Source organism: Falco biarmicus, chromosome 5 (genome assembly GCF_023638135.1).
Source record: "Falco biarmicus isolate bFalBia1 chromosome 5, bFalBia1.pri, whole genome shotgun sequence".
Lineage (NCBI taxonomy): Eukaryota > Metazoa > Chordata > Aves > Falconiformes > Falconidae > Falco > Falco biarmicus.
In genome coordinates this window covers 15,137,447-15,159,485 of record NC_079292.1, presented here as the reverse complement: position 1 = coordinate 15,159,485, position 22,039 = coordinate 15,137,447, and the positions used below count along the sequence as shown (strand labels likewise).

The window sequence follows — 22,039 nt, the reverse complement described above, 5'->3', positions numbered from 1 at the left end:
TCTTTGTCATTTGTCCCAGCTACAGGACTGTGCGTGTGAGACTCATGGAGCAAAGGACCTGGGCTCTGACAGGTCTGCTGCCAAGGAATTTCATCTACCTGCCGAGACAAACCCTGACCTTTAGGCATCCAGTTTGGCCACCAACTCACTTGGGTGGCTTTTATTGACCCCTGCCGCTCGGGACAGCTGGTGTTTCCCCTCTCTTGCCTGGGGAGGCTGCTGAAAGAAGGTGTGCCCCGGGGCATGCTGGGAGCTGTAGGCCTGGGGCTGCTCCAGGGCCATGTTGTTCCCAGGGCATGCTGCCAGCTGTAGGCCTGGGGCAGCCCATGGCCATATTTTTCCCAGGGCATGCTGGGAGCTGTAGGCCCAGGGCTGCCTCATGGCCAGGTTGTTCCCAGGGCATGCTGGGAACTGTAGGCCTGGGGCTGCCCCATGGCCAGGTGTTTCCCAGGGCATGCTGGGAGCTGTAGGCCTGGGGCAGCCCATGGCTATTTTTTCCCGGGGCATGCTGGGCGCTGTAGGCCTGGGGCTGCCCCATGGCCGTGTTTTTTTTTGGTGTATGCTGGGAGCTGTAGGCCTGGTACTCCAGGGCAGCCATGTTGTTTCCAGGGCATGCTGGGAGCTGCCATTTACCACCCTCAGCCTCCCAGCAGCCATGTTGGGCTAGGCAGGCACAGCCTGTGCTGTGGCTGGGGCCAGCTGAGAGGGGTCCGTGGCCAGCCGTGGGGTGAGGGAGGCCCTTGGGCCGGCGCAGGAGTGTCTGCTGCCTGCCCTGGGGTGCGGGACGGAGCTCCCAGCCTCCGGTGTGCCAGGCCCCAGGGCAGCCCTGGAGGCAGCCCAGTCCCCTTGAGGGACTGGGAATATGTAGCTGCCTGGGAGAGTCACCAGCCAGAGTATGAGTGCTCAAGCCTTGTTTCCCTTGATGGAAAACTCTTCATTTGTAAATACAGCCTCTCAGAGGCGAGATCCAGGCCGTCAGGATTGCTTCCTGTAGGGAGCAGCCTGGTGACTCGAGGCTGCTGCCTTCGGTGTCAGAGCTGGATGCCTCTCCTCGCTGACAGGATTAAGTTATAGAGCATCACTAGGAGAGGCTGCAGCTAAAGCAATGATTAACTCCACCTATAGAATAAGCTCACCAAGGTGTGGCTAGCCTTCTGAGGCAGCTGGGCTATAACAGTAGCCAAGGGAAGTGGGGTAACAGAGCGTTGCCTTCCAAACCATATAGCACAGAGAATAAATGAAGACCTATAAGAACAAGTAGAGTGCAGGTGCCCCAGGAAAGTTCAGCTGAAGTTCACCAAGTTGTTGACCACCAGCAGTCTCCAAAGACCCCCAGGAGCAAAGTGACATAGGCAAGTGCCTTATGCATATGTAAATAATTTTGAGGAAGTAGTTAGTGCAAAGTACATCTTGCCATCTGAACATGCCCAGAAAGGACCCTGAGGGGCTAGATATTGACTGGTGGAGCGTGCTGATGGGTCGTAGTTTGGGTTTTTTCCTTCCCACAAAAAATTCCATTTTGTTTTGTGGGTAAGCGAAACTGCATATTTCGATGCGTTTTCTGGATTGGTAGTTTTTGCATAACATGTGTGATCTCCAGGTTTAAAACCTGGTGCCAGAAAACTCCAACAAGGACACGTGCCTGGAATAAGGGTTTGCACTTCTGGGGTATACTGTGGTTCTATTTCACGACTCACATCAAATTCTTCACAAACAATGCCTCAGGGGAGTATTCAGATGGGGTAGGGGATTTATTTCCCATGTTTCAACTCTATTATCTGGTTTGGACAAGAAACGTTCAAGGGACCAAGGCCATACCCCATTTGTTAGGCATTTGAATATGTCAACCCGGTGATAAGCTGACTTTCTATTTGTGGTGTATGGATTCACCGTGGGGTCTTAATACATACTGGATCCCCCCTTTGCAAGGGGTCCAGATCCCCTTCCCAGTAGGCAGCTCCTTGAGGGGCCCACCAAGACCTTCTCTGCCAAGCTTCTTTCCAACAAGGTGGCCCTCACCTGTGCTGGGGCCTGGGCTTGCTCCTTCCCAGGGGCTGGACTCAGCACTTGTTGGACCTGATGAGGTCCCTGCTGGCCCCTTTCTCCAGCCCAACTCGGTCCCCACATGCCAGCACACCCACTGTGGTCCCAGACACTCCTACCCCCCGTTTTGTGGGTGCCAGCAGTGCCCAATGCCAGACCATCCCCACTGGGTTCAGGCACTGAGGATGACGCAGCCCCAGCTGCAGGATGGATGGGTGAGCTCTAGCACCAGGAGACAGAAAAGATTGAACATTTCAGATGAGGGGGCACCCCAGGAGGGTCCCAGCCCTGCACCCCGCCAGCTGCTCACTGGCAGGGGAACCCATTGCTCTTGTGGGAGCAGCGCTGCCACCATGGGGGCTTGCAGAAATGGACACAGTGGGGCCGGCAGTCGCATCTCCACCAAGCCTTTGGGCAGCCCCACAGGTGGGAGCAGCCCTCCTGCAGGCACAGTCCTGCCCAGCACAGTCCTGAGGACACCTGGCCACATGCCCTTCCCACGGGCACACAGTGCTGAGGCCTGGGCTCTGCTGGGGTGCTCCTGCCCGGCCCCATGTGGGTGGTGCTGCCCAGGCCCATGGAGCTGATTCTGTCTGGCGTCATGGGGCTCCTCTTCCTCACCCCCACTGGACTCCTACCCACCTGCACAGGGCTGCTTCTGCTTAGCCACGTGTCCTCCCCTTGGTCTTTGTCATCATCTGCCATCTTCTCCATGTGCGCATCTGCCCTCAGCAGCTCCACTCTAAGGCCCTGGGGTCACCCTCTGGGCTCCAGCAGCCCTGGCTAGAGCTGCTCCTCTTTCCTGGCAGCGTGGAGGGAGGGAACTGCAGGGAGGTGGTGTGTGTGGTGTGTGTCCCACCACAGGCTGCCTCTCACTACTTGGCCATCATTACTTGCAGAAACTTTTGGTACTGCCTGGTCACTGTGAGGGTGCCGTTGATGATGCGGATGAGCTCCTTGGTGAGGTTCTGTGTGACCATGGCTGAAGGGCTGCCCCATCACATGGATGGTGCTCTACGCCCTGTTCCTGCCATCCAATGGGGAACTCCTCATGCTTTGGCATCCCTGCCATCCACAAGGAATTCCTCCTCTGGAAGTTCCAGGGAGAGGCCCTGGCCAAGGGCAATTCCCAGCTTCCCCACTGGCACCCAGGTTGCCCTGATGGACCAGGAAGTTGCAGTACCGGGTATGTGGAGTGGCTGGAAGACAACGGACATGTTATGAGCAATCCAGACCAAGTAACTTTGTTGTAATAGCAGGCCGAGCAGGCCAAAGCTGTAACAAGCTGCAGGTGTTGTGAAGGACATATGCAAGGCCAAGAGAAACAAAGAAACTGTGTATTCGCAGAGAGATAAGAGAGTTGGACAGAAAGATGAGAAAAAACCAGGATGCCTACACAAGGGGGGAGCAATGTGTGGGCACCACACTGGGACCAATCCTAGGGGAGGTGGAAGCGTGTGAACGAGTAGTTTTAACCTATCACCTTTTACATAACAAAGCCTGCGTAGAGTGTGTATTTTTAGCTGGGAGTATAAATTGGTGTGAGTCTATTAATAGCATCTGTAGAGTATAAATTGCTGTGTATCCCTTAATAAAGTGGCACTAACTTGATCACATTGGTCGTATAAGTCGTGTCCGAGCCTTCTGCATCAACAGGGTAGTGCCATTGGCTCTGCCATCACACCAGGCCAGTGGTGTGGGACACAGTAGAGGGAGCCCAGGGTAGAAGAGCCGCTGCACAACAGTGACAGCAGCAGGGCCTGTGCAGACTGGTGCTCCCTTGGCAGAACATCTGCACTCGCCCTGCAGTAGAGGATGGGGAAGAGAGAGAAGGCTGTTGCCCTGCAGTGCTCATGCACATCTGCAAGCCCACATGTGGAGGTCAAACTTCTGTTAGTGAGGACTGACAGGTTTCTTGGACAGACACTGGGAAGGCAGTCAGATGTCGAGTTGCCTGAGGATCCTGACCTTTTCTTCCTCAGCCAAAGTGCCACAAGTCACAGAATCACACAATGGTCATTGTTGGAGGGAACCTCTGGAGATTATCTAGCCCAATCCCCTGCAAAAGCAGGCTGTGCTAGAACAGGTTGCAAAAAATCATGTGCAGGTGGTGTTGGAATGTTTCCAGAGGCCTCTCTGGGCAGCCGGTGCCAGTGATCTTAAGCTGGGTGCTGTGCAAGGGTCCCTGTGCTGGTGGGGGGAAGTGCCTGGACTAGCTGCAACATCAAGGCACTGAAAAGGGGCATGGAGATGATGAGCACAACAAGCCCATGCGACGCTCCCTGCCTCCCCACATGACAGTGCCTGTTCCCAGGTCCCTGATAGCTGTGGAGGCCACCTGGCACTGGGCACCCTTTACCCTGGCTACCCTGAGGCAGCCTTAGGTTCTCTCTAGTCCACTCAGGCCACCTTCTACGGCCTTCATAGCACCCCAGACCGCTCTGCAGAGCCTCAGGCACTCAATAAAAGCACACTGGACCAGGGATCTGGTCCCCTAGACTCGACCATTCCACTCAAGTCCCCGTGGCACTCCTCCATAGATGTCTGGTACCCCCAGAGCCTCCAGTTGCTCGTCAAGCGTGGTCGATACTACGGCCAGAAGGCGGCCAAAGAGGGGGGAGGGGGGACAGCCAAGCAGCAGCTGCTTTGCTCCCCGCTCAAAGCTACTGGCGCTCCCTCCAGCCACGGCAGCTGTAGGCTTGGGCTTGGCAACATGGCGCAGCTGTGAAAGCAGAGCAGCCTGGGGAAGCCCAGGAACTCCGCGGCATAAGCAAAGGCCCAAGCTCGTGGATCTGCCCTGACCCCCAGCTGGCCGTGAGAGTCCACTTTCAAGTTTGCTTGCGCCTCGTCCAGAAGCACCCGGGGTTCCCACCAGGAGCCGGCCTAAGGCATTCTCTGCTTCCAGGTGCCACCCCCAAGGCCCCGAGCCCTGCGATGACCTGCCTTCCCTTCTTCCACTCTGTCCTCATGCTTCTCTCAGAGCGGGCAGAGCTTCAGCCCTTTGCAGTGACCCTTTGTGCCCGACGTGGCAGCCCGCCTCCTTCGGCAGCTGCCGGGCGCGGAAGTCCTTGCCTTGCACAGGAGACTGAAGTGGACTGGCGCGTGGTTAGCCGTGCAGACAGAAACACTTTATTGCGAGAAGTCAGCCAGCTTCATTCTGCCCTTGCGAGGAGCGCGGGCAGGACAGAGCAGGCCTTTGACACGGAGGTTGCCTTTGCTTCAGCAGGCATTGCCCCAGCGGGAAGCGGTGGTGGTGCGCTGCAGCCTGCCCTGGACCCTCTTCATCGTGCTGCTCCAAGCTGTTTCCCCCTTAGGTACTGCAGGAGCTCCTGCAGCCGAGTAAAGAAGTCCAGCAGCTTCTGGACTGGAAACGGGCAGGGTGTAAACCTGCCCGCTTCTGTTGGCCTTGGCCTTGGCCTTGGCCTCTGGACGGGGGTGTAGGTGAAGACCGGCTGTGGCCTTGCAGTAGTCGTTACTGCTAGGCGCAGGCCCATCTGCGCCAGGATCCAGTCGTAGAAGTGCTGGGTGGAGGTGTAGACGCCGGGCTTCCTTGCTCTCGCACAGCCCGTCCCCCAGCTGGTCACACCAACAAGCCAGAAGTAGTCCGCGCGCTTGTCTTGGCACACGAGAGGCCCACCGCTGTCCCCCTGCAGCGCAGGAGAGAGGATGAAGGGGTTGCTGGGTGGCCAGCGTCAGCCCGGTGGCGGGCTCCTTCTCTCTCACAGCACCTGCCAGAGCTCTATGGAGTGGCCAGGCAAGCTCTGTAGAAGCTTGCCTGGCAGGGGGCGGTGGGCTTGCAAGGCAGGGCTCGCTCTCACTGCGGCACGGTGATGCTGCAGGTGTAGGCAGACGGCTGTGTCAGGCTTGGGATGGTGGAGCTCTGGGCTGCCAAGGGCACCGGGTGGGCCTTCCAGGCAGAGTGTCAGGCCTCTGGGACAAGGCGGGCAGGCCCTGGGCAAGGGCCTTCCCGTGGGGAAGGGCGGGGGAAGGCCCTCATCGGTGGGGACCCAGCCATGGGAGTGTGAGTGGCCAGCAAAAGGCCGTGAGTGACGGCACACGTTTGGGCGGTTGTGGCGGGGCTGCCTGTGCTGCCGGGGCTTGGCTTGTAGCACACTCCTACCTGGCAGGTGTCGATGCCGCCCTGCGGGTAGCCAGCACAGATGTTGTGGGTGTGGATGGCCCCTCTGTACCACCCGCTGCTGTTACAGACCCTGGCATCGATGAGGTGGACCTGGGCCTCCTGCAGCGCGTATGCCGATGCTCCAGCTGTGAAGAGCACAGAAAGGAATGAACACCCAGCAGCTCACTGCCAGTTCTCCTCCCCCTGTCTGGCGGGCTGAAGGCTTATCCCGGGGCTTGGCTTTGCATGCGGAGAGGCGTTGGACCGCTCTTTCCTTTCTGCCTTGCTCTGGGGGAATGGCTCAGGCCCATCTCCTTAAGAGGCATACGTCCCCACAGCCTGACTCTGGCTTTCGCCTCTGCCATCAGGAAGCGCAACCTGCCTCCCCAAGCTGGCCAAGCTTGCACTCGTGCCGCCACTAGGTTTTGGCAACTCACCTCTTGCATTCCTGGCACCCCAGCCACTGACGTAGCAGGCTGTCAGCTCTGAGACTCTCAGCGAGGCGTCAGGCACACAGGCAAGCTGTACGTAGCTGTTGCACTGGACAGGCTGGTCCAGTTCCAGCAAGGCAATGTCGTTCCTCTGCGTGACATTCCGGTAGTGCTGGTGAACCAGCAGCTGCCTGACGTTGCGCACCTGAGCCTCAGGGCCCAGCTGAGTCAGCTGGGTGACACCGAGCACCACGCGCAAGGCGGTGATGTACCTGCAAGGCAGATGGAGAGAGGGCTCAGAGGGAGCGCAGCCACATGCTGCAGCAGCCTGGCACTTGCCCTGCCTTCTGCTTGGCAAGGGAGAGAGGCAAGCAGCGCTAGGGAGGCTGCGACTGCCCTGGCGTGCCTTGGGCTCAAGCAGTGTCCAGCTGGAGGCTGCTGGCAAGCAGTGGCACGCGAGCCCAGCCTTCTCCTGAGCAAGCCTCTCGGCGGGGCTCCGGAGTGCCCAGGCACTGGGCGTATACTGCAGGGCAACAGGATGGCAGTAGCACGTGCTCCTGCGCTCAGGGCACCTGCTAGTGTTGTGGGGCTAGCCCCGACCCCTGGTCCTCCTTACCTGACCTCGATGAAGCAGTGGGCTGCTGTGAGGACCCACTGTGGGCTGATGAGGGAGCCCCCGCAGATGTGCGCCGTGCCTCCTTCCAAGAGAGCCTGGATGCTGACGATCCAGGGCCAGGCCCCTGGCTGGGCATCTGTGCCACCCACGACGCGCGACATGCCGTAGTGCAAAGCCATGGGCCGAAGGCCGCAGCTCCCTCTGTAACCAGAAACTCCTTACTGTGCTGCTGGATGGCTTGCGCCGTTGCGGCTGAAGGCCAGCTGTCTTCCCTCCCCACACGGCATGGCCAGAAGGGCCGAGGAAACCCGTGGGGCGTGCGCCCGCTCCCCTCGCCCCGCTTTCTGCTTCAGCCCGTGGACCAGTTGTGCCGGCAGCCCGGGAGCTGGCAAGGAGCTGAGCCTCCCAGACGGCCTTCAAGAACCTGTGGGGTGGCCATGGGGGACAAGCAGGCCCCCTCCAGTGAAGCCCACAAGGGTTGCCCAAGCTCCCTCCCAGAGCCTGGGGCCACTTACCCACAGCTGTCCCACGTGCCGTGCACAGGACAGCACACGGCCAGCAGGACAATGAGGACATGCAGAAAATCCATCGCTGCCAGCGACATGTGGCAGTTGCAAGGACGAGGGCTTGTCGCCACCAGTACGGCCGCCGTCGTACTGCCCGCAGGATTCCCGTTGCCTGGGGTTCCCTTGGACGTGGGGCTGATGTCACAGAGTGCCCGGTTCCGGGTGCTGGGCGTGGTGGTGTCGGGGGGGTGGGGGTGGGGGGGGGAGGGGAGGCAATAGGAGGGGTTCCAAGCAGGAGTGGAGGCAGAAGCTGGGATCGCACACCCCGACAGAGCCCCGTGCAATGCCCTGCTTGCGCTGCGCCATCAGGGTGGGCAGGCCCCGTGGCAGGCAGCGGCGCCTGGCTCCCAGCTCTGCCTGTTAACAGCTCACAGGACAAAAGCGAGCATGGCCTCGCAGCCTCTTTGCGAAGTTCCCTGCCGCCCTGCTCTCTGCAGCCCTGTGCCACCGTCTCCTTCCCAATAAAGAGACACCAGAGAGCGGGGCTACTACAGGCAGCACGCGCATGCCTGGGTGTCCAAGAGCCAATCTCTCTTACGGCTGCGGCCGGCAACAGTGCTGGGCAAGCCAAATAAGCCACGCGTAGCCCAGCACTGTCAACCTTGCTGCACAAAGCACAGTGAAACGCAGGCGCAGCACAGTCCTGGCTGGCTATGTCAGCCACAGCAACGCCCTCTGGCAGGCTTCGTGTCCTTGCTGCCTATGAGCTCGATTGCGGTTCTGGGGGCACACCGAGCAGGGCACTTGTGGCAAGGACAAGCAAGGTGAAATTCTCGAGAGAGAAGGATGCTCCTGCTCTCAGCCGTACGTGCCATTGTTGTCCAGGGCTTTGGTAAATCCTGCATCAGCCTTGTCTCGTGCGTCTGCCTTCTGCCGCTGTCTGGCGGAGCCTTGCTCACCTGCTGGAGTGCAGGAGAAAAGCAGGAGCCAGGCACGTGCATTACGGTTGCGCAGCAGGGCTAGGTCCCTGGAGGGTAGAGGGCAGTGGCTTGAAGGATGGCAGCCCCAAAGCTTGTGAGAGGTGCGGCAGCTCCCTGCTGCCATCCTGGCTTGTGTGGCGAGGCGTAAGGCACAGAGCGGAGGGAGCAACTGGGTCCCGAGGAGGAGGACCACGCAGGCTCTGCCTGAAAGCGGAAGAGCTGCTCTCAAGGCGCTTGAGGCGCAGCCCGGCTTCCTAGGCCCCAGAACCGGGCCTCCAAGCAAGCGGGCTCAAGGCTGCTTTGTGTTTTGAAAAGGGACCTGCTGCCGGCTCCCATGGGTCTGCTGAGAGCAGGCAGAAGGCGGCCTTGGAGAAGACAACTTGTGTGCTGGGGAAACTCTGCTCTTCCAGCACCATGTTTGGCAGGTGGCTAGCGGGGAATGCCGTCAGAGGTGGCCACGCTTCACAGCTGCTTGAAGGAAGAGCTTGGGGTGACTTGGAGGAGAGGACTCTGGCAGGGACAGCAGTAGCCAGGCAAGCCCGTCCAGTAATGGCACGCAAGTCCGAGGTGACCTAGCTGAGAGCACCCAAAGACCGCGTGTGTTGACAGGTGGGGCAAACCTGGGAGCATGGCGGGGCAAAAGAAGCGGGGTTGGCCCCGTTTCTGGGAGGAGAGCAGGGCTGAGAAAGGGAGGAGCCAGGGAAGGTGAGGGGCACGTATAAGGATGGCAATTGGAGAGCAGGGGGGATCGAGGAGACTGTCACACAGAAGCAAAGTGCTGGCTGCTTCGCTTGCCTGAGCCCTGTGCCTGATCACCACAGAACCCGCTGGCCTCTTTTGGAGAGCCACCCCAAAGCCCTTCCTGTGTGGGACCACTCTGCACCTGCTGCGCGGTGGGTCCCCAGGCCTGGCTGCTAGCAAAGGCCGACGGCAAGACATGCCACAGGCAGCCAGCGCTTGGAAAGCCACAGTGTCTCGGGCCAGCTGCTGCTGGGAGCCCTGTGTGTGTGCGCAACTCACTAGCGAACCTGAAGCTGGACGAGGTGACAAGCAAGAGGGGAGAGAGAGCCTTTCAGGCATGTGGATGGCCTGTGGCTGCAGCCAACGTGCTTGCTCATCCCCAGCATCTCCACCTTGCAAGAGGACCAGGCCTGCCAGCCACTGGCCACCTCTCCACCTCCTGGAGGCAGGAAGGACTTGCAGGTGCTTGAGCATGCATGCCTGTGGTGACGCAAGTCGGTAGGGACTCCAAAACTCCCTATCTGCGTGGCTGGGTTCAGGCAAAATGGCTCTTCCTTGTTTTTAAGTATTGCTTATATATCTTAGATAGTACACGTGTCACATGCTGGTAGGCTTTCTGTCTTCTTTTTCTTCCTTGCTATTTGCTGTTGCTGCATGTGCCGGTATGCTGCGGTTTTATGTTCCGGGTTTTCACATGCTGTTCACATGCTTGACGTTTTTGTGGCTGTCTTAAAGGTACACGACTAAGCCTTCAAAGTCAACTTGCTCGTGTGCAGACCCCTACACATGCCCTCACCTAGGCACGCCCCCCCTGCGGGAGCTGCAGAAGGGCCTGCCTCTGAAGCTGTGTAGGACCGTCCTCCTCTTGCTCTGCGCTTGGTCCCCGGCAAGCCATGGTGCTGCAGCTCCCAGCTCTGTTCCCACCCATGGCTGCAGGGCACGCCTCCGGCTGAACTGGGATCTCTGGAAACAAGGGCATGCCCTTTGCTTCCTCTCGATCATGCAGTGAAAGGAACACTTATGGCTCTGCGGATGATGCTGGAGCATGCTCCCTCCCGGCACAAGTCCGGCTTTCTGTCAAGAGGCCTCAGGCGTACCTCGTAGCACAGAGCGCAAGGTCCACTCCCCTGCACTCCTAGCAGGCTTGGTAACATCCCCTACACACAGCTTGCTCCCCCAGCACTGCGATAGTCAGAGGTGTCACCAAGCCGAAGGCGCCGCGGAGCTCTCAGGCTGAGCGTGGTCAGTTGTGGGCAGAAGGGGGTCTGCTGGCTCCGCAACAGGGGTCCTGTGTGGAGAAACCCAAGGGGATGGAGCGGCCAGAGGGCATGCTGTGGGAAGCAGCAGGGCCAAGGTCACCAGTGCAGCCACAAACCTGAAGAAGAGCCTGGCACAGGACCAGGCAGAGCCTGCAGGCAGTCATACGGGAGCCCCGATACTACAGCCAGTAGGTGACCAGGGAGCGGGGGACAGCCAAGCAGCAGCAGCTGCTTTGCTCCCCGCTCAAAGCTACTGGCGCTCCCTCCAGCCACGGCAGCTGTAGGCTTGGGCTTGGCAACATGGCGCAGCTGTGAAAGCAGAGCAGCCTGGGGAAGCCCAGGAACTCCGCGGCATAAGCAAAGGCCCAAGCTCGTGGATCTGCCCTGACCCCCAGCTGGCCGTGAGAGTCCACTTTCAAGTTTGCTTGCGCCTCGTCCAGAAGCACCCGGGGTTCCCACCAGGAGCCGGCCTAAGGCATTCTCTGCTTCCAGGTGCCACCCCCAAGGCCCCGAGCCCTGCGATGACCTGCCTTCCCTTCTTCCACTCTGTCCTCATGCTTCTCTCAGAGCGGGCAGAGCTTCAGCCCTTTGCAGTGACCCTTTGTGCCCGACGTGGCAGCCCGCCTCCTTCGGCAGCTGCCGGGCGCGGAAGTCCTTGCCTTGCACAGGAGACTGAAGTGGACTGGCGCGTGGTTAGCCGTGCAGACAGAAACACTTTATTGCGAGAAGTCAGCCAGCTTCATTCTGCCCTTGCGAGGAGCGCGGGCAGGACAGAGCAGGCCTTTGACACGGAGGTTGCCTTTGCTTCAGCAGGCATTGCCCCAGCGGGAAGCGGTGGTGGTGCGCTGCAGCCTGCCCTGGACCCTCTTCATCGTGCTGCTCCAAGCTGTTTCCCCCTTAGGTACTGCAGGAGCTCCTGCAGCCGAGTAAAGAAGTCCAGCAGCTTCTGGACTGGAAACGGGCAGGGTGTAAACCTGCCCGCTTCTGTTGGCCTTGGCCTTGGCCTTGGCCTCTGGACGGGGGTGTAGGTGAAGACCGGCTGTGGCCTTGCAGTAGTCGTTACTGCTAGGCGCAGGCCCATCTGCGCCAGGATCCAGTCGTAGAAGTGCTGGGTGGAGGTGTAGACGCCGGGCTTCCTTGCTCTCGCACAGCCCGTCCCCCAGCTGGTCACACCAACAAGCCAGAAGTAGTCCGCGCGCTTGTCTTGGCACACGAGAGGCCCACCGCTGTCCCCCTGCAGCGCAGGAGAGAGGATGAAGGGGTTGCTGGGTGGCCAGCGTCAGCCCGGTGGCGGGCTCCTTCTCTCTCACAGCACCTGCCAGAGCTCTATGGAGTGGCCAGGCAAGCTCTGTAGAAGCTTGCCTGGCAGGGGGCGGTGGGCTTGCAAGGCAGGGCTCGCTCTCACTGCGGCACGGTGATGCTGCAGGTGTAGGCAGACGGCTGTGTCAGGCTTGGGATGGTGGAGCTCTGGGCTGCCAAGGGCACCGGGTGGGCCTTCCAGGCAGAGTGTCAGGCCTCTGGGACAAGGCGGGCAGGCCCTGGGCAAGGGCCTTCCCGTGGGGAAGGGCGGGGGAAGGCCCTCATCGGTGGGGACCCAGCCATGGGAGTGTGAGTGGCCAGCAAAAGGCCGTGAGTGACGGCACACGTTTGGGCGGTTGTGGCGGGGCTGCCTGTGCTGCCGGGGCTTGGCTTGTAGCACACTCCTACCTGGCAGGTGTCGATGCCGCCCTGCGGGTAGCCAGCACAGATGTTGTGGGTGTGGATGGCCCCTCTGTACCACCCGCTGCTGTTACAGACCCTGGCATCGATGAGGTGGACCTGGGCCTCCTGCAGCGCGTATGCCGATGCTCCAGCTGTGAAGAGCACAGAAAGGAATGAACACCCAGCAGCTCACTGCCAGTTCTCCTCCCCCTGTCTGGCGGGCTGAAGGCTTATCCCGGGGCTTGGCTTTGCATGCGGAGAGGCGTTGGACCGCTCTTTCCTTTCTGCCTTGCTCTGGGGGAATGGCTCAGGCCCATCTCCTTAAGAGGCATACGTCCCCACAGCCTGACTCTGGCTTTCGCCTCTGCCATCAGGAAGCGCAACCTGCCTCCCCAAGCTGGCCAAGCTTGCACTCGCGCCGCCACTAGGTTTTGGCAACTCACCTCTTGCATTCCTGGCACCCCAGCCACTGACGTAGCAGGCTGTCAGCTCTGAGACTCTCAGCGAGGCGTCAGGCACACAGGCAAGCTGTACGTAGCTGTTGCACTGGACAGGCTGGTCCAGTTCCAGCAAGGCAATGTCGTTCCTCTGCGTGACATTCCGGTAGTGCTGGTGAACCAGCAGCTGCCTGACGTTGCGCACCTGAGCCTCAGGGCCCAGCTGAGTCAGCTGGGTGACACCGAGCACCACACGCAAGGCGGTGATGTACCTGCAAGGCAGATGGAGAGAGGGCTCAGAGGGAGCGCAGCCACATGCTGCAGCAGCCTGGCACTTGCCCTGCCTTCTGCTTGGCAAGGGAGAGAGGCAAGCAGCGCTAGGGAGGCTGCGACTGCCCTGGCGTGCCTTGGGCTCAAGCAGTGTCCAGCTGGAGGCTGCTGGCAAGCAGTGGCACGCGAGCCCAGCCTTCTCCTGAGCAAGCCTCTCGGCGGGGCTCCGGAGTGCCCAGGCACTGGGCGTATACTGCAGGGCAACAGGATGGCAGTAGCACGTGCTCCTGCGCTCAGGGCACCTGCTAGTTTTGTGGGGCTAGCCCCGACCCCTGGTCCTCCTTACCTGACCTCGATGAAGCAGTGGGCTGCTGTGAGGACCCACTGTGGGCTGATGAGGGAGCCCCCGCAGATGTGCGCCGTGCCTCCTTCCAAGAGAGCCTGGATGCTGACGATCCAGGGCCAGGCCCCTGGCTGGGCATCTGTGCCACCCACGACGCGCGACATGCCGTAGTGCAAAGCCATGGGCCGAAGGCCGCAGCTCCCTCTGTAACCAGAAACTCCTTACTGTGCTGCTGGATGGCTTGCGCCGTTGCGGCTGAAGGCCAGCTGTCTTCCCTCCCCACACGGCATGGCCAGAAGGGCCGAGGAAACCCGTGGGGCGTGCGCCCCGCTCCCCTCGCCCCGCTTTCTGCTTCAGCCCGTGGACCAGTTGTGCCGGCAGCCCGGGAGCTGGCAAGGAGCTGAGCCTCCCAGACGGCCTTCAAGAACCTGTGGGGTGGCCATGGGGGACAAGCAGGCCCCCTCCAGTGAAGCCCACAAGGGTTGCCCAAGCTCCCTCCCAGAGCCTGGGGCCACTTACCCACAGCTGTCCCACGTGCCGTGCACAGGACAGCACACGGCCAGCAGGACAATGAGGACATGCAGAAAATCCATCGCTGCCAGCGACATGTGGCAGTTGCAAGGACGAGGGCTTGTCGCCACCAGTACGGCCGCCGTCGTACTGCCCGCAGGATTCCCGTTGCCTGGGGTTCCCTTGGACGTGGGGCTGATGTCACAGAGTGCCCGGTTCCGGGTGCTGGGCGTGGTGGTGTCGGGGGGGTGGGGGTGGGGGGGGAGGGGAGGCAATAGGAGGGGTTCCAAGCAGGAGTGGAGGCAGAAGCTGGGATCGCACACCCCGACAGAGCCCCGTGCAATGCCCTGCTTGCGCTGCGCCATCAGGGTGGGCAGGCCCCGTGGCAGGCAGCGGCGCCTGGCTCCCAGCTCTGCCTGTTAACAGCTCACAGGACAAAAGCGAGCATGGCCTCGCAGCCTCTTTGCGAAGTTCCCTGCCGCCCTGCTCTCTGCAGCCCTGTGCCACCGTCTCCTTCCCAATAAAGAGACACCAGAGAGCGGGGCTACTACAGGCAGCACGCGCATGCCTGGGTGTCCAAGAGCCAATCTCTCTTACGGCTGCGGCCGGCAACAGTGCTGGGCAAGCCAAATAAGCCACGCGTAGCCCAGCACTGTCAACCTTGCTGCACAAAGCACAGTGAAACGCAGGCGCAGCACAGTCCTGGCTGGCTATGTCAGCCACAGCAACGCCCTCTGGCAGGCTTCGTGTCCTTGCTGCCTATGAGCTCGATTGCGGTTCTGGGGGCACACCGAGCAGGGCACTTGTGGCAAGGACAAGCAAGGTGAAATTCTCGAGAGAGAAGGATGCTCCTGCTCTCAGCCGTACGTGCCATTGTTGTCCAGGGCTTTGGTAAATCCTGCATCAGCCTTGTCTCGTGCGTCTGCCTTCTGCCGCTGTCTGGCGGAGCCTTGCTCACCTGCTGGAGTGCAGGAGAAAAGCAGGAGCCAGGCACGTGCATTACGGTTGCGCAGCAGGGCTAGGTCCCTGGAGGGTAGAGGGCAGTGGCTTGAAGGATGGCAGCCCCAAAGCTTGTGAGAGGTGCGGCAGCTCCCTGCTGCCATCCTGGCTTGTGTGGCGAGGCGTAAGGCACAGAGCGGAGGGAGCAACTGGGTCCCGAGGAGGAGGACCACGCAGGCTCTGCCTGAAAGCGGAAGAGCTGCTCTCAAGGCGCTTGAGGCGCAGCCCGGCTTCCTAGGCCCCAGAACCGGGCCTCCAAGCGAGCGGGCTCAAGGCTGCTTTGTGTTTTGAAAAGGGACCTGCTGCCGGCTCCCATGGGTCTGCTGAGAGCAGGCAGAAGGCGGCCTTGGAGAAGACAACTTGTGTGCTGGGGAAACTCTGCTCTTCCAGCACCATGTTTGGCAGGTGGCTAGCGGGGAATGCCGTCAGAGGTGGCCACGCTTCACAGCTGCTTGAAGGAAGAGCTTGGGGTGACTTGGAGGAGAGGACTCTGGCAGGGACAGCAGTAGCCAGGCAAGCCCGTCCAGTAATGGCACGCAAGTCCGAGGTGACCTAGCTGAGAGCACCCAAAGACCGCGTGTGTTGACAGGTGGGGCAAACCTGGGAGCATGGCGGGGCAAAAGAAGCGGGGTTGGCCCCGTTTCTGGGAGGAGAGCAGGGCTGAGAAAGGGAGGAGCCAGGGAAGGTGAGGGGCACGTATAAGGATGGCAATTGGAGAGCAGGGGGGATCGAGGAGACTGTCACACAGAAGCAAAGTGCTGGCTGCTTCGCTTGCCTGAGCCCTGTGCCTGATCACCACAGAACCCGCTGGCCTCTTTTGGAGAGCCACCCCAAAGCCCTTCCTGTGTGGGACCACTCTGCACCTGCTGCGCGGTGGGTCCCCAGGCCTGGCTGCTAGCAAAGGCCGACGGCAAGACACGCCACAGGCAGCCAGCGCTTGGAAAGCCACAGTGTCTCGGGCCAGCTGCTGCTGGGAGCCCTGTGTGTGTGCGCAACTCACTAGCGAACCTGAAGCTGGACGAGGTGACAAGCAAGAGGGGAGAGAGAGCCTTTCAGGCATGTGGATGGCCTGTGGCTGCAGCCAACGTGCTTGCTCATCCCCAGCATCTCCACCTTGCAAGAGGACCAGGCCTGCCAGCCACTGGCCACCTCTCCACCTCCTGGAGGCAGGAAGGACTTGCAGGTGCTTGAGCATGCATGCCTGTGGTGACGCAAGTCGGTAGGGACTCCAAAACTCCCTATCTGCGTGGCTGGGTTCAGGCAAAATGGCTCTTCCTTGTTTTTAAGTATTGCGTATATATCTTAGATAGTACACGTGTCACATGCTGGTAGGCTTTCTGTCTTCTTTTTCTTCCTTGCTATTTGCTGTTGCTGCATGTGCCGGTATGCTGCGGTTTTATGTTCCGGGTTTTCACATGCTGTTCACATGCTTGACGTTTTTGTGGCTGTCTTAAAGGTACACGACTAAGCCTTCAAAGTCAACTTGCTCGTGTGCAGACCCCTACACATGCCCTCACCTAGGCACGCCCCCCCTGCGGGAGCTGCAGAAGGGCCTGCCTCTGAAGCTGTGTAGGACCGTCCTCCTCTTGCTCTGCGCTTGGTCCCCGGCAAGCCATGGTGCTGCAGCTCCCAGCTCTGTTCCCACCCATGGCTGCAGGGCACGCCTCCGGCTGAACTGGGATCTCTGGAAACAAGGGCATGCCCTTTGCTTCCTCTCGATCATGCAGTGAAAGGAACACTTATGGCTCTGCGGATGATGCTGGAGCATGCTCCCTCCCGGCACAAGTCCGGCTTTCTGTCAAGAGGCCTCAGGCGTACCTCGTAGCACAGAGCGCAAGGTCCACTCCCCTGCACTCCTAGCAGGCTTGGTAACATCCCCTACACACAGCTTGCTCCCCCAGCACTGCGATAGTCAGAGGTGTCACCAAGCCGAAGGCGCCGCGGAGCTCTCAGGCTGAGCGTGGTCAGTTGTGGGCAGAAGGGGGTCTGCTGGCTCCGCAACAGGGGTCCTGTGTGGAGAAACCCAAGGGGATGGAGCGGCCAGAGGGCATGCTGTGGGAAGCAGCAGGGCCAAGGTCACCAGTGCAGCCACAAACCTGAAGAAGAGCCTGGCACAGGACCAGGCAGAGCCTGCAGGCAGTCATACGGGAGCCCCGGTACTACAGCCAGTAGGTGACCAGGGAGCGGGGGACAGCCAAGCAGCAGCAGCTGCTTTGCTCCCCGCTCAAAGCTACTGGCGCTCCCTCCAGCCACGGCAGCTGTAGGCTTGGGCTTGGCAACATGGCGCAGCTGTGAAAGCAGAGCAGCCTGGGGAAGCCCAGGAACTCCGCGGCATAAGCAAAGGCCCAAGCTCGTGGATCTGCCCTGACCCCCAGCTGGCCGTGAGAGTCCACTTTCAAGTTTGCTTGCGCCTCGTCCAGAAGCACCCGGGGTTCCCACCAGGAGCCGGCCTAAGGCATTCTCTGCTTCCAGGTGCCACCCCCAAGGCCCCGAGCCCTGCGATGACCTGCCTTCCCTTCTTCCACTCTGTCCTCATGCTTCTCTCAGAGCGGGCAGAGCTTCAGCCCTTTGCAGTGACCCTTTGTGCCCGACGTGGCAGCCTGCCTCCTTCGGCAGGTGCCGGGCGCGGAAGTCCTTGCCTTGCACAGGAGACTGAAGTGGACTGGCGCGTGGTTAGCCGTGCAGACAGAAACACTTTATTGCGAGAAGTCAGCCAGCTTCATTCTGCCCTTGCGAGGAGCGCGGGCAGGACAGAGCAGGCCTTTGACACGGAGGTTGCCTTTGCTTCAGCAGGCATTGCCCCAGCGGGAAGCGGTGGTGGTGCGCTGCAGCCTGCCCTGGACCCTCTTCATCGTGCTGCTCCAAGCTGTTTCCCCCTTAGGTACTGCAGGAGCTCCTGCAGCCGAGTAAAGAAGTCCAGCAGCTTCTGGACTGGAAACGGGCAGGGTGTAAACCTGCCCGCTTCTGTTGGCCTTGGCCTTGGCCTTGGCCTCTGGACGGGGGTGTAGGTGAAGACCGGCTGTGGCCTTGCAGTAGTCGTTACTGCTAGGCGCAGGCCCATCTGCGCCAGGATCCAGTCGTAGAAGTGCTGGGTGGAGGTGTAGACGCCGGGCTTCCTTGCTCTCGCACAGCCCGTCCCCCAGCTGGTCACACCAACAAGCCAGAAGTAGTCCGCGCGCTTGTCTTGGCACACGAGAGGCCCACCGCTGTCCCCCTGCAGCGCAGGAGAGAGGATGAAGGGGTTGCTGGGTGGCCAGCGTCAGCCCGGTGGCGGGCTCCTTCTCTCTCACAGCACCTGCCAGAGCTCTATGGAGTGGCCAGGCAAGCTCTGTAGAAGCTTGCCTGGCAGGGGGCGGTGGGCTTGCAAGGCAGGGCTCGCTCTCACTGCGGCACGGTGATGCTGCAGGTGTAGGCAGACGGCTGTGTCAGGCTTGGGATGGTGGAGCTCTGGGCTGCCAAGGGCACCGGGTGGGCCTTCCAGGCAGAGTGTCAGGCCTCTGGGACAAGGCGGGCAGGCCCTGGGCAAGGGCCTTCCCGTGGGGAAGGGCGGGGGAAGGCCCTCATCGGTGGGGACCCAGCCATGGGAGTGTGAGTGGCCAGCAAAAGGCCGTGAGTGACGGCACACGTTTGGGCGGTTGTGGCGGGGCTGCCTGTGCTGCCGGGGCTTGGCTTGTAGCACACTCCTACCTGGCAGGTGTCGATGCCGCCCTGCGGGTAGCCAGCACAGATGTTGTGGGTGTGGATGGCCCCTCTGTACCACCCGCTGCTGTTACAGACCCTGGCATCGATGAGGTGGACCTGGGCCTCCTGCAGCGCGTATGCCGATGCTCCAGCTGTGAAGAGCACAGAAAGGAATGAACACCCAGCAGCTCACTGCCAGTTCTCCTCCCCCTGTCTGGCGGGCTGAAGGCTTATCCCGGGGCTTGACTTTGCATGCGGAGAGGCGTTGGACCGCTCTTTCCTTTCTGCCTTGCTCTGGGGGAATGGCTCAGGCCCATCTCCTTAAGAGGCATACGTCCCCACAGCCTGACTCTGGCTTTCGCCTCTGCCATCAGGAAGCGCAACCTGCCTCCCCAAGCTGGCCAAGCTTGCACTCGCGCCGCCACTTGGTTTTGGCAACTCACCTCTTGCATTCCTGGCACCCCAGCCACTGACGTAGCAGGCTGTCAGCTCTGAGACTCTCAGCGAGGCGTCAGGCACACAGGCAAGCTGTACGTAGCTGTTGCACTGGACAGGCTGGTCCAGTTCCAGCAAGGCAATGTCGTTCCTCTGCGTGACATTCCAGTAGTGCTGGTGAACCAGCAGCTGCCTGACGTTGCGCACCTGAGCCTCAGGGCCCAGCTGAGTCAGCTGGGTGACACCGAGCACCACACGCAAGGCGGTGATGTACCTGCAAGGCAGATGGAGAGAGGGCTCAGAGGGAGCGCAGCCACATGCTGCAGCAGCCTGGCACTTGCCCTGCCTTCTGCTTGGCAAGGGAGAGAGGCAAGCAGCGCTAGGGAGGCTGCGACTGCCCTGGCGTGCCTTGGGCTCAAGCAGTGTCCAGCTGGAGGCTGCTGGCAAGCAGTGGCACGCGAGCCCAGCCTTCTCCTGAGCAAGCCTCTCGGCGGGGCTCCGGAGTGCCCAGGCACTGGGCGTATACTGCAGGGCAACAGGATGGCAGTAGCACGTGCTCCTGCGCTCAGGGCACCTGCTAGTGTTGTGGGGCTAGCCCCGACCCCTGGTCCTCCTTACCTGACCTCGATGAAGCAGTGGGCTGCTGTGAGGACCCACTGTGGGCTGATGAGGGAGCCCCCGCAGATGTGCGCCGTGCCTCCTTCCAAGAGAGCCTGGATGCTGACGATCCAGGGCCAGGCCCCTGGCTGGGCATCTGTGCCACCCACGACGCGCGACATGCCGTAGTGCAAAGCCATGGGCCGAAGGCCGCAGCTCCCTCTGTAACCAGAAACTCCTTACTGTGCTGCTGGATGGCTTGCGCCGTTGCGGCTGAAGGCCAGCTGTCTTCCCTCCCCACACGGCATGGCCAGAAGGGCCGAGGAAACCCATGGGGCGTGCGCCCCGCTCCCCTCGCCCCGCTTTCTGCTTCAGCCCGTGGACCAGTTGTGCCGGCAGCCCGGGAGCTGGCAAGGAGCTGAGCCTCCCAGACGGCCTTCAAGAACCTGTGGGGTGGCCATGGGGGACAAGCAGGCCCCCTCCAGTGAAGCCCACAAGGGTTGCCCAAGCTCCCTCCCAGAGCCTGGGGCCACTTACCCACAGCTGTCCCACGTGCCGTGCACAGGACAGCACACGGCCAGCAGGACAATGAGGACATGCAGAAAATCCATCGCTGCCAGCGACATGCGGCAGTTGCAAGGACGAGGGCTTGTCGCCACCAGTACGGCCGCCGTCGTACTGCCCGCAGGATTCCCGTTGCCTGGGGTTCCCTTGGACGTGGGGCTGATGTCACAGAGTGCCCGGTTCCAGGTGCTGGGCGTGGTGGTGTCGGGGGGTGGGGGTGGGGGGGGGAGGGGAGGCAATAGGAGGGGTTCCAAGCAGGAGTGGAGGCAGAAGCTGGGATCGCACACCCCGACAGAGCCCCGTGCAATGCCCTGCTTGCGCTGCGCCATCAGGGTGGGCAGGCCCCGTGGCAGGCAGCGGCGCCTGGCTCCCAGCTCTGCCTGTTAACAGCTCACAGGACAAAAGCGAGCATGGCCTCGCAGCCTCTTTGCGAAGTTCCCTACCGCCCTGCTCTCTGCAGCCCTGTGCCACCGTCTCCTTCCCAATAAAGAGACACCAGAGAGTGGGGCTACTACAGGCAGCCACGCGCATGCCTGGGTGTCCAAGAGCCAATCTCTCTTACGGCTGCGGCCGGCAACAGTGCTGGGCAAGCCAAATAAGCCACGCGTAGCCCAGCACTGTCAACCTTGCTGCACAAAGCACAGTGAAACGCAGGCGCAGCACAGTCCTGGCTGGCTATGTCAGCCACAGCAACGCCCTCTGGCAGGCTTCGTGTCCTTGCTGCCTATGAGCTCGATTGCGGTTCTGGGGGCACACCGAGCAGGGCACTTGTGGCAAGGACAAGCAAGGTGAAATTCTTGAGAGAGAAGGATGCTCCTGCTCTCAGCCGTACGTGCCATTGTTGTCCATGGCTTTGGTAAATCCTGCATCAGCCTTGTCTCGTGCGTCTGCCTTCTGCCGCTGTCTGGCGGAGCCTTGCTCACCTGCTGGAGTGCAGGAGAAAAGCAGGAGCCAGGCACGTGCATTACGGTTGCGCAGCAGGGCTAGGTCCCTGGAGGGTAGAGGGCAGTGGCTTGAAGGATGGCAGCCCCAAAGCTTGTGAGAGGTGCGGCAGCTCCCTGCTGCCATCCTGGCTTGTGTGGCGAGGCGTAAGGCACAGAGCGGAGGGAGCAACCGGGTCCCGAGGAGGAGGACCACGCAGGCTCTGCCTGAAAGCGGAAGAGCTGCTCTCAAGGCGCTTGAGGCGCAGCCCGGCTTCCTAGGCCCCAGAACCGGGCCTCCAAGCAAGCGGGCTCAAGGCTGCTTTGTGTTTTGAAAAGGGACCTGCTGCCGGCTCCCATGGGTCTGCTGAGAGCAGGCAGAAGGCGGCCTTGGAGAAGACAACTTGTGTGCTGGGGAAACTCTGCTCTTCCAGCACCATGTTTGGCAGGTGGCTAGCGGGGAATGCCGTCAGAGGTGGCCACGCTTCACAGCTGCTTGAAGGAAGAGCTTGGGGTGACTTGGAGGAGAGGACTCTGGCAGGGACAGCAGTAGCCAGGCAAGCCCGTCCAGTAATGGCACGCAAGTCCGAGGTGACCTAGCTGAGAGCACCCAAAGACCGCGTGTGTTGACAGGTGGGGCAAACCTGGGAGCATGGCGGGGCAAAAGAAGCGGGGTTGGCCCCGTTTCTGGGAGGAGAGCAGGGCTGAGAAAGGGAGGAGCCAGGGAAGGTGAGGGGCACGTATAAGGATGGCAATTGGAGAGCAGGGGGGATCGAGGAGACTGTCACACAGAAGCAAAGTGCTGGCTGCTTCGCTTGCCTGAGCCCTGTGCCTGATCACCACAGAACCCGCTGGCCTCTTTTGGAGAGCCACCCCAAAGCCCTTC

The 22,039-nt window shown here is 61.0% G+C and overlaps 3 protein-coding genes across 3 annotated transcripts; all 3 read right to left on the bottom strand.

Annotated features, from left to right (window-relative positions):
- Positions 1 to 4,537: 4,537 nt before the first annotated feature.
- Positions 4,538 to 7,828, bottom strand: LOC130149705 (acrosin-like). Its single transcript, XM_056339651.1, has 5 exons — positions 7,211 to 7,828; positions 6,601 to 6,866; positions 6,164 to 6,309; positions 5,520 to 5,690; positions 4,538 to 4,765 (listed from the first exon to the last, which is right to left on the bottom strand). The coding sequence occupies exons 1-5, from the start codon at positions 7,387 to 7,389 to the stop codon at positions 4,538 to 4,540; spliced, it is 990 nt and encodes a 329-aa protein (XP_056195626.1). The 5' UTR covers positions 7,390 to 7,828.
- A 3,561-nt stretch (positions 7,829 to 11,389) lies between these two features.
- Positions 11,390 to 13,611, bottom strand: LOC130149703 (acrosin-like). Its single transcript, XM_056339645.1, has 5 exons — positions 13,451 to 13,611; positions 12,995 to 13,106; positions 12,640 to 12,691; positions 12,404 to 12,549; positions 11,390 to 11,930 (listed from the first exon to the last, which is right to left on the bottom strand). Exons 1-5 carry the CDS (start codon positions 13,609 to 13,611, stop codon positions 11,565 to 11,567), a joined length of 837 nt encoding a protein of 278 aa, XP_056195620.1. The 3' UTR covers positions 11,390 to 11,564.
- Positions 13,612 to 17,624: 4,013 nt separating this feature from the next.
- LOC130149702 (acrosin-like) lies at positions 17,625 to 19,851 on the bottom strand. The gene is made up of 4 exons (XM_056339644.1): positions 19,691 to 19,851; positions 19,276 to 19,346; positions 18,644 to 18,789; positions 17,625 to 18,170 (listed from the first exon to the last, which is right to left on the bottom strand). The coding sequence occupies exons 1-4, from the start codon at positions 19,849 to 19,851 to the stop codon at positions 17,805 to 17,807; spliced, it is 744 nt and encodes a 247-aa protein (XP_056195619.1). The 3' UTR covers positions 17,625 to 17,804.
- Positions 19,852 to 22,039: the final 2,188 nt, after the last annotated feature.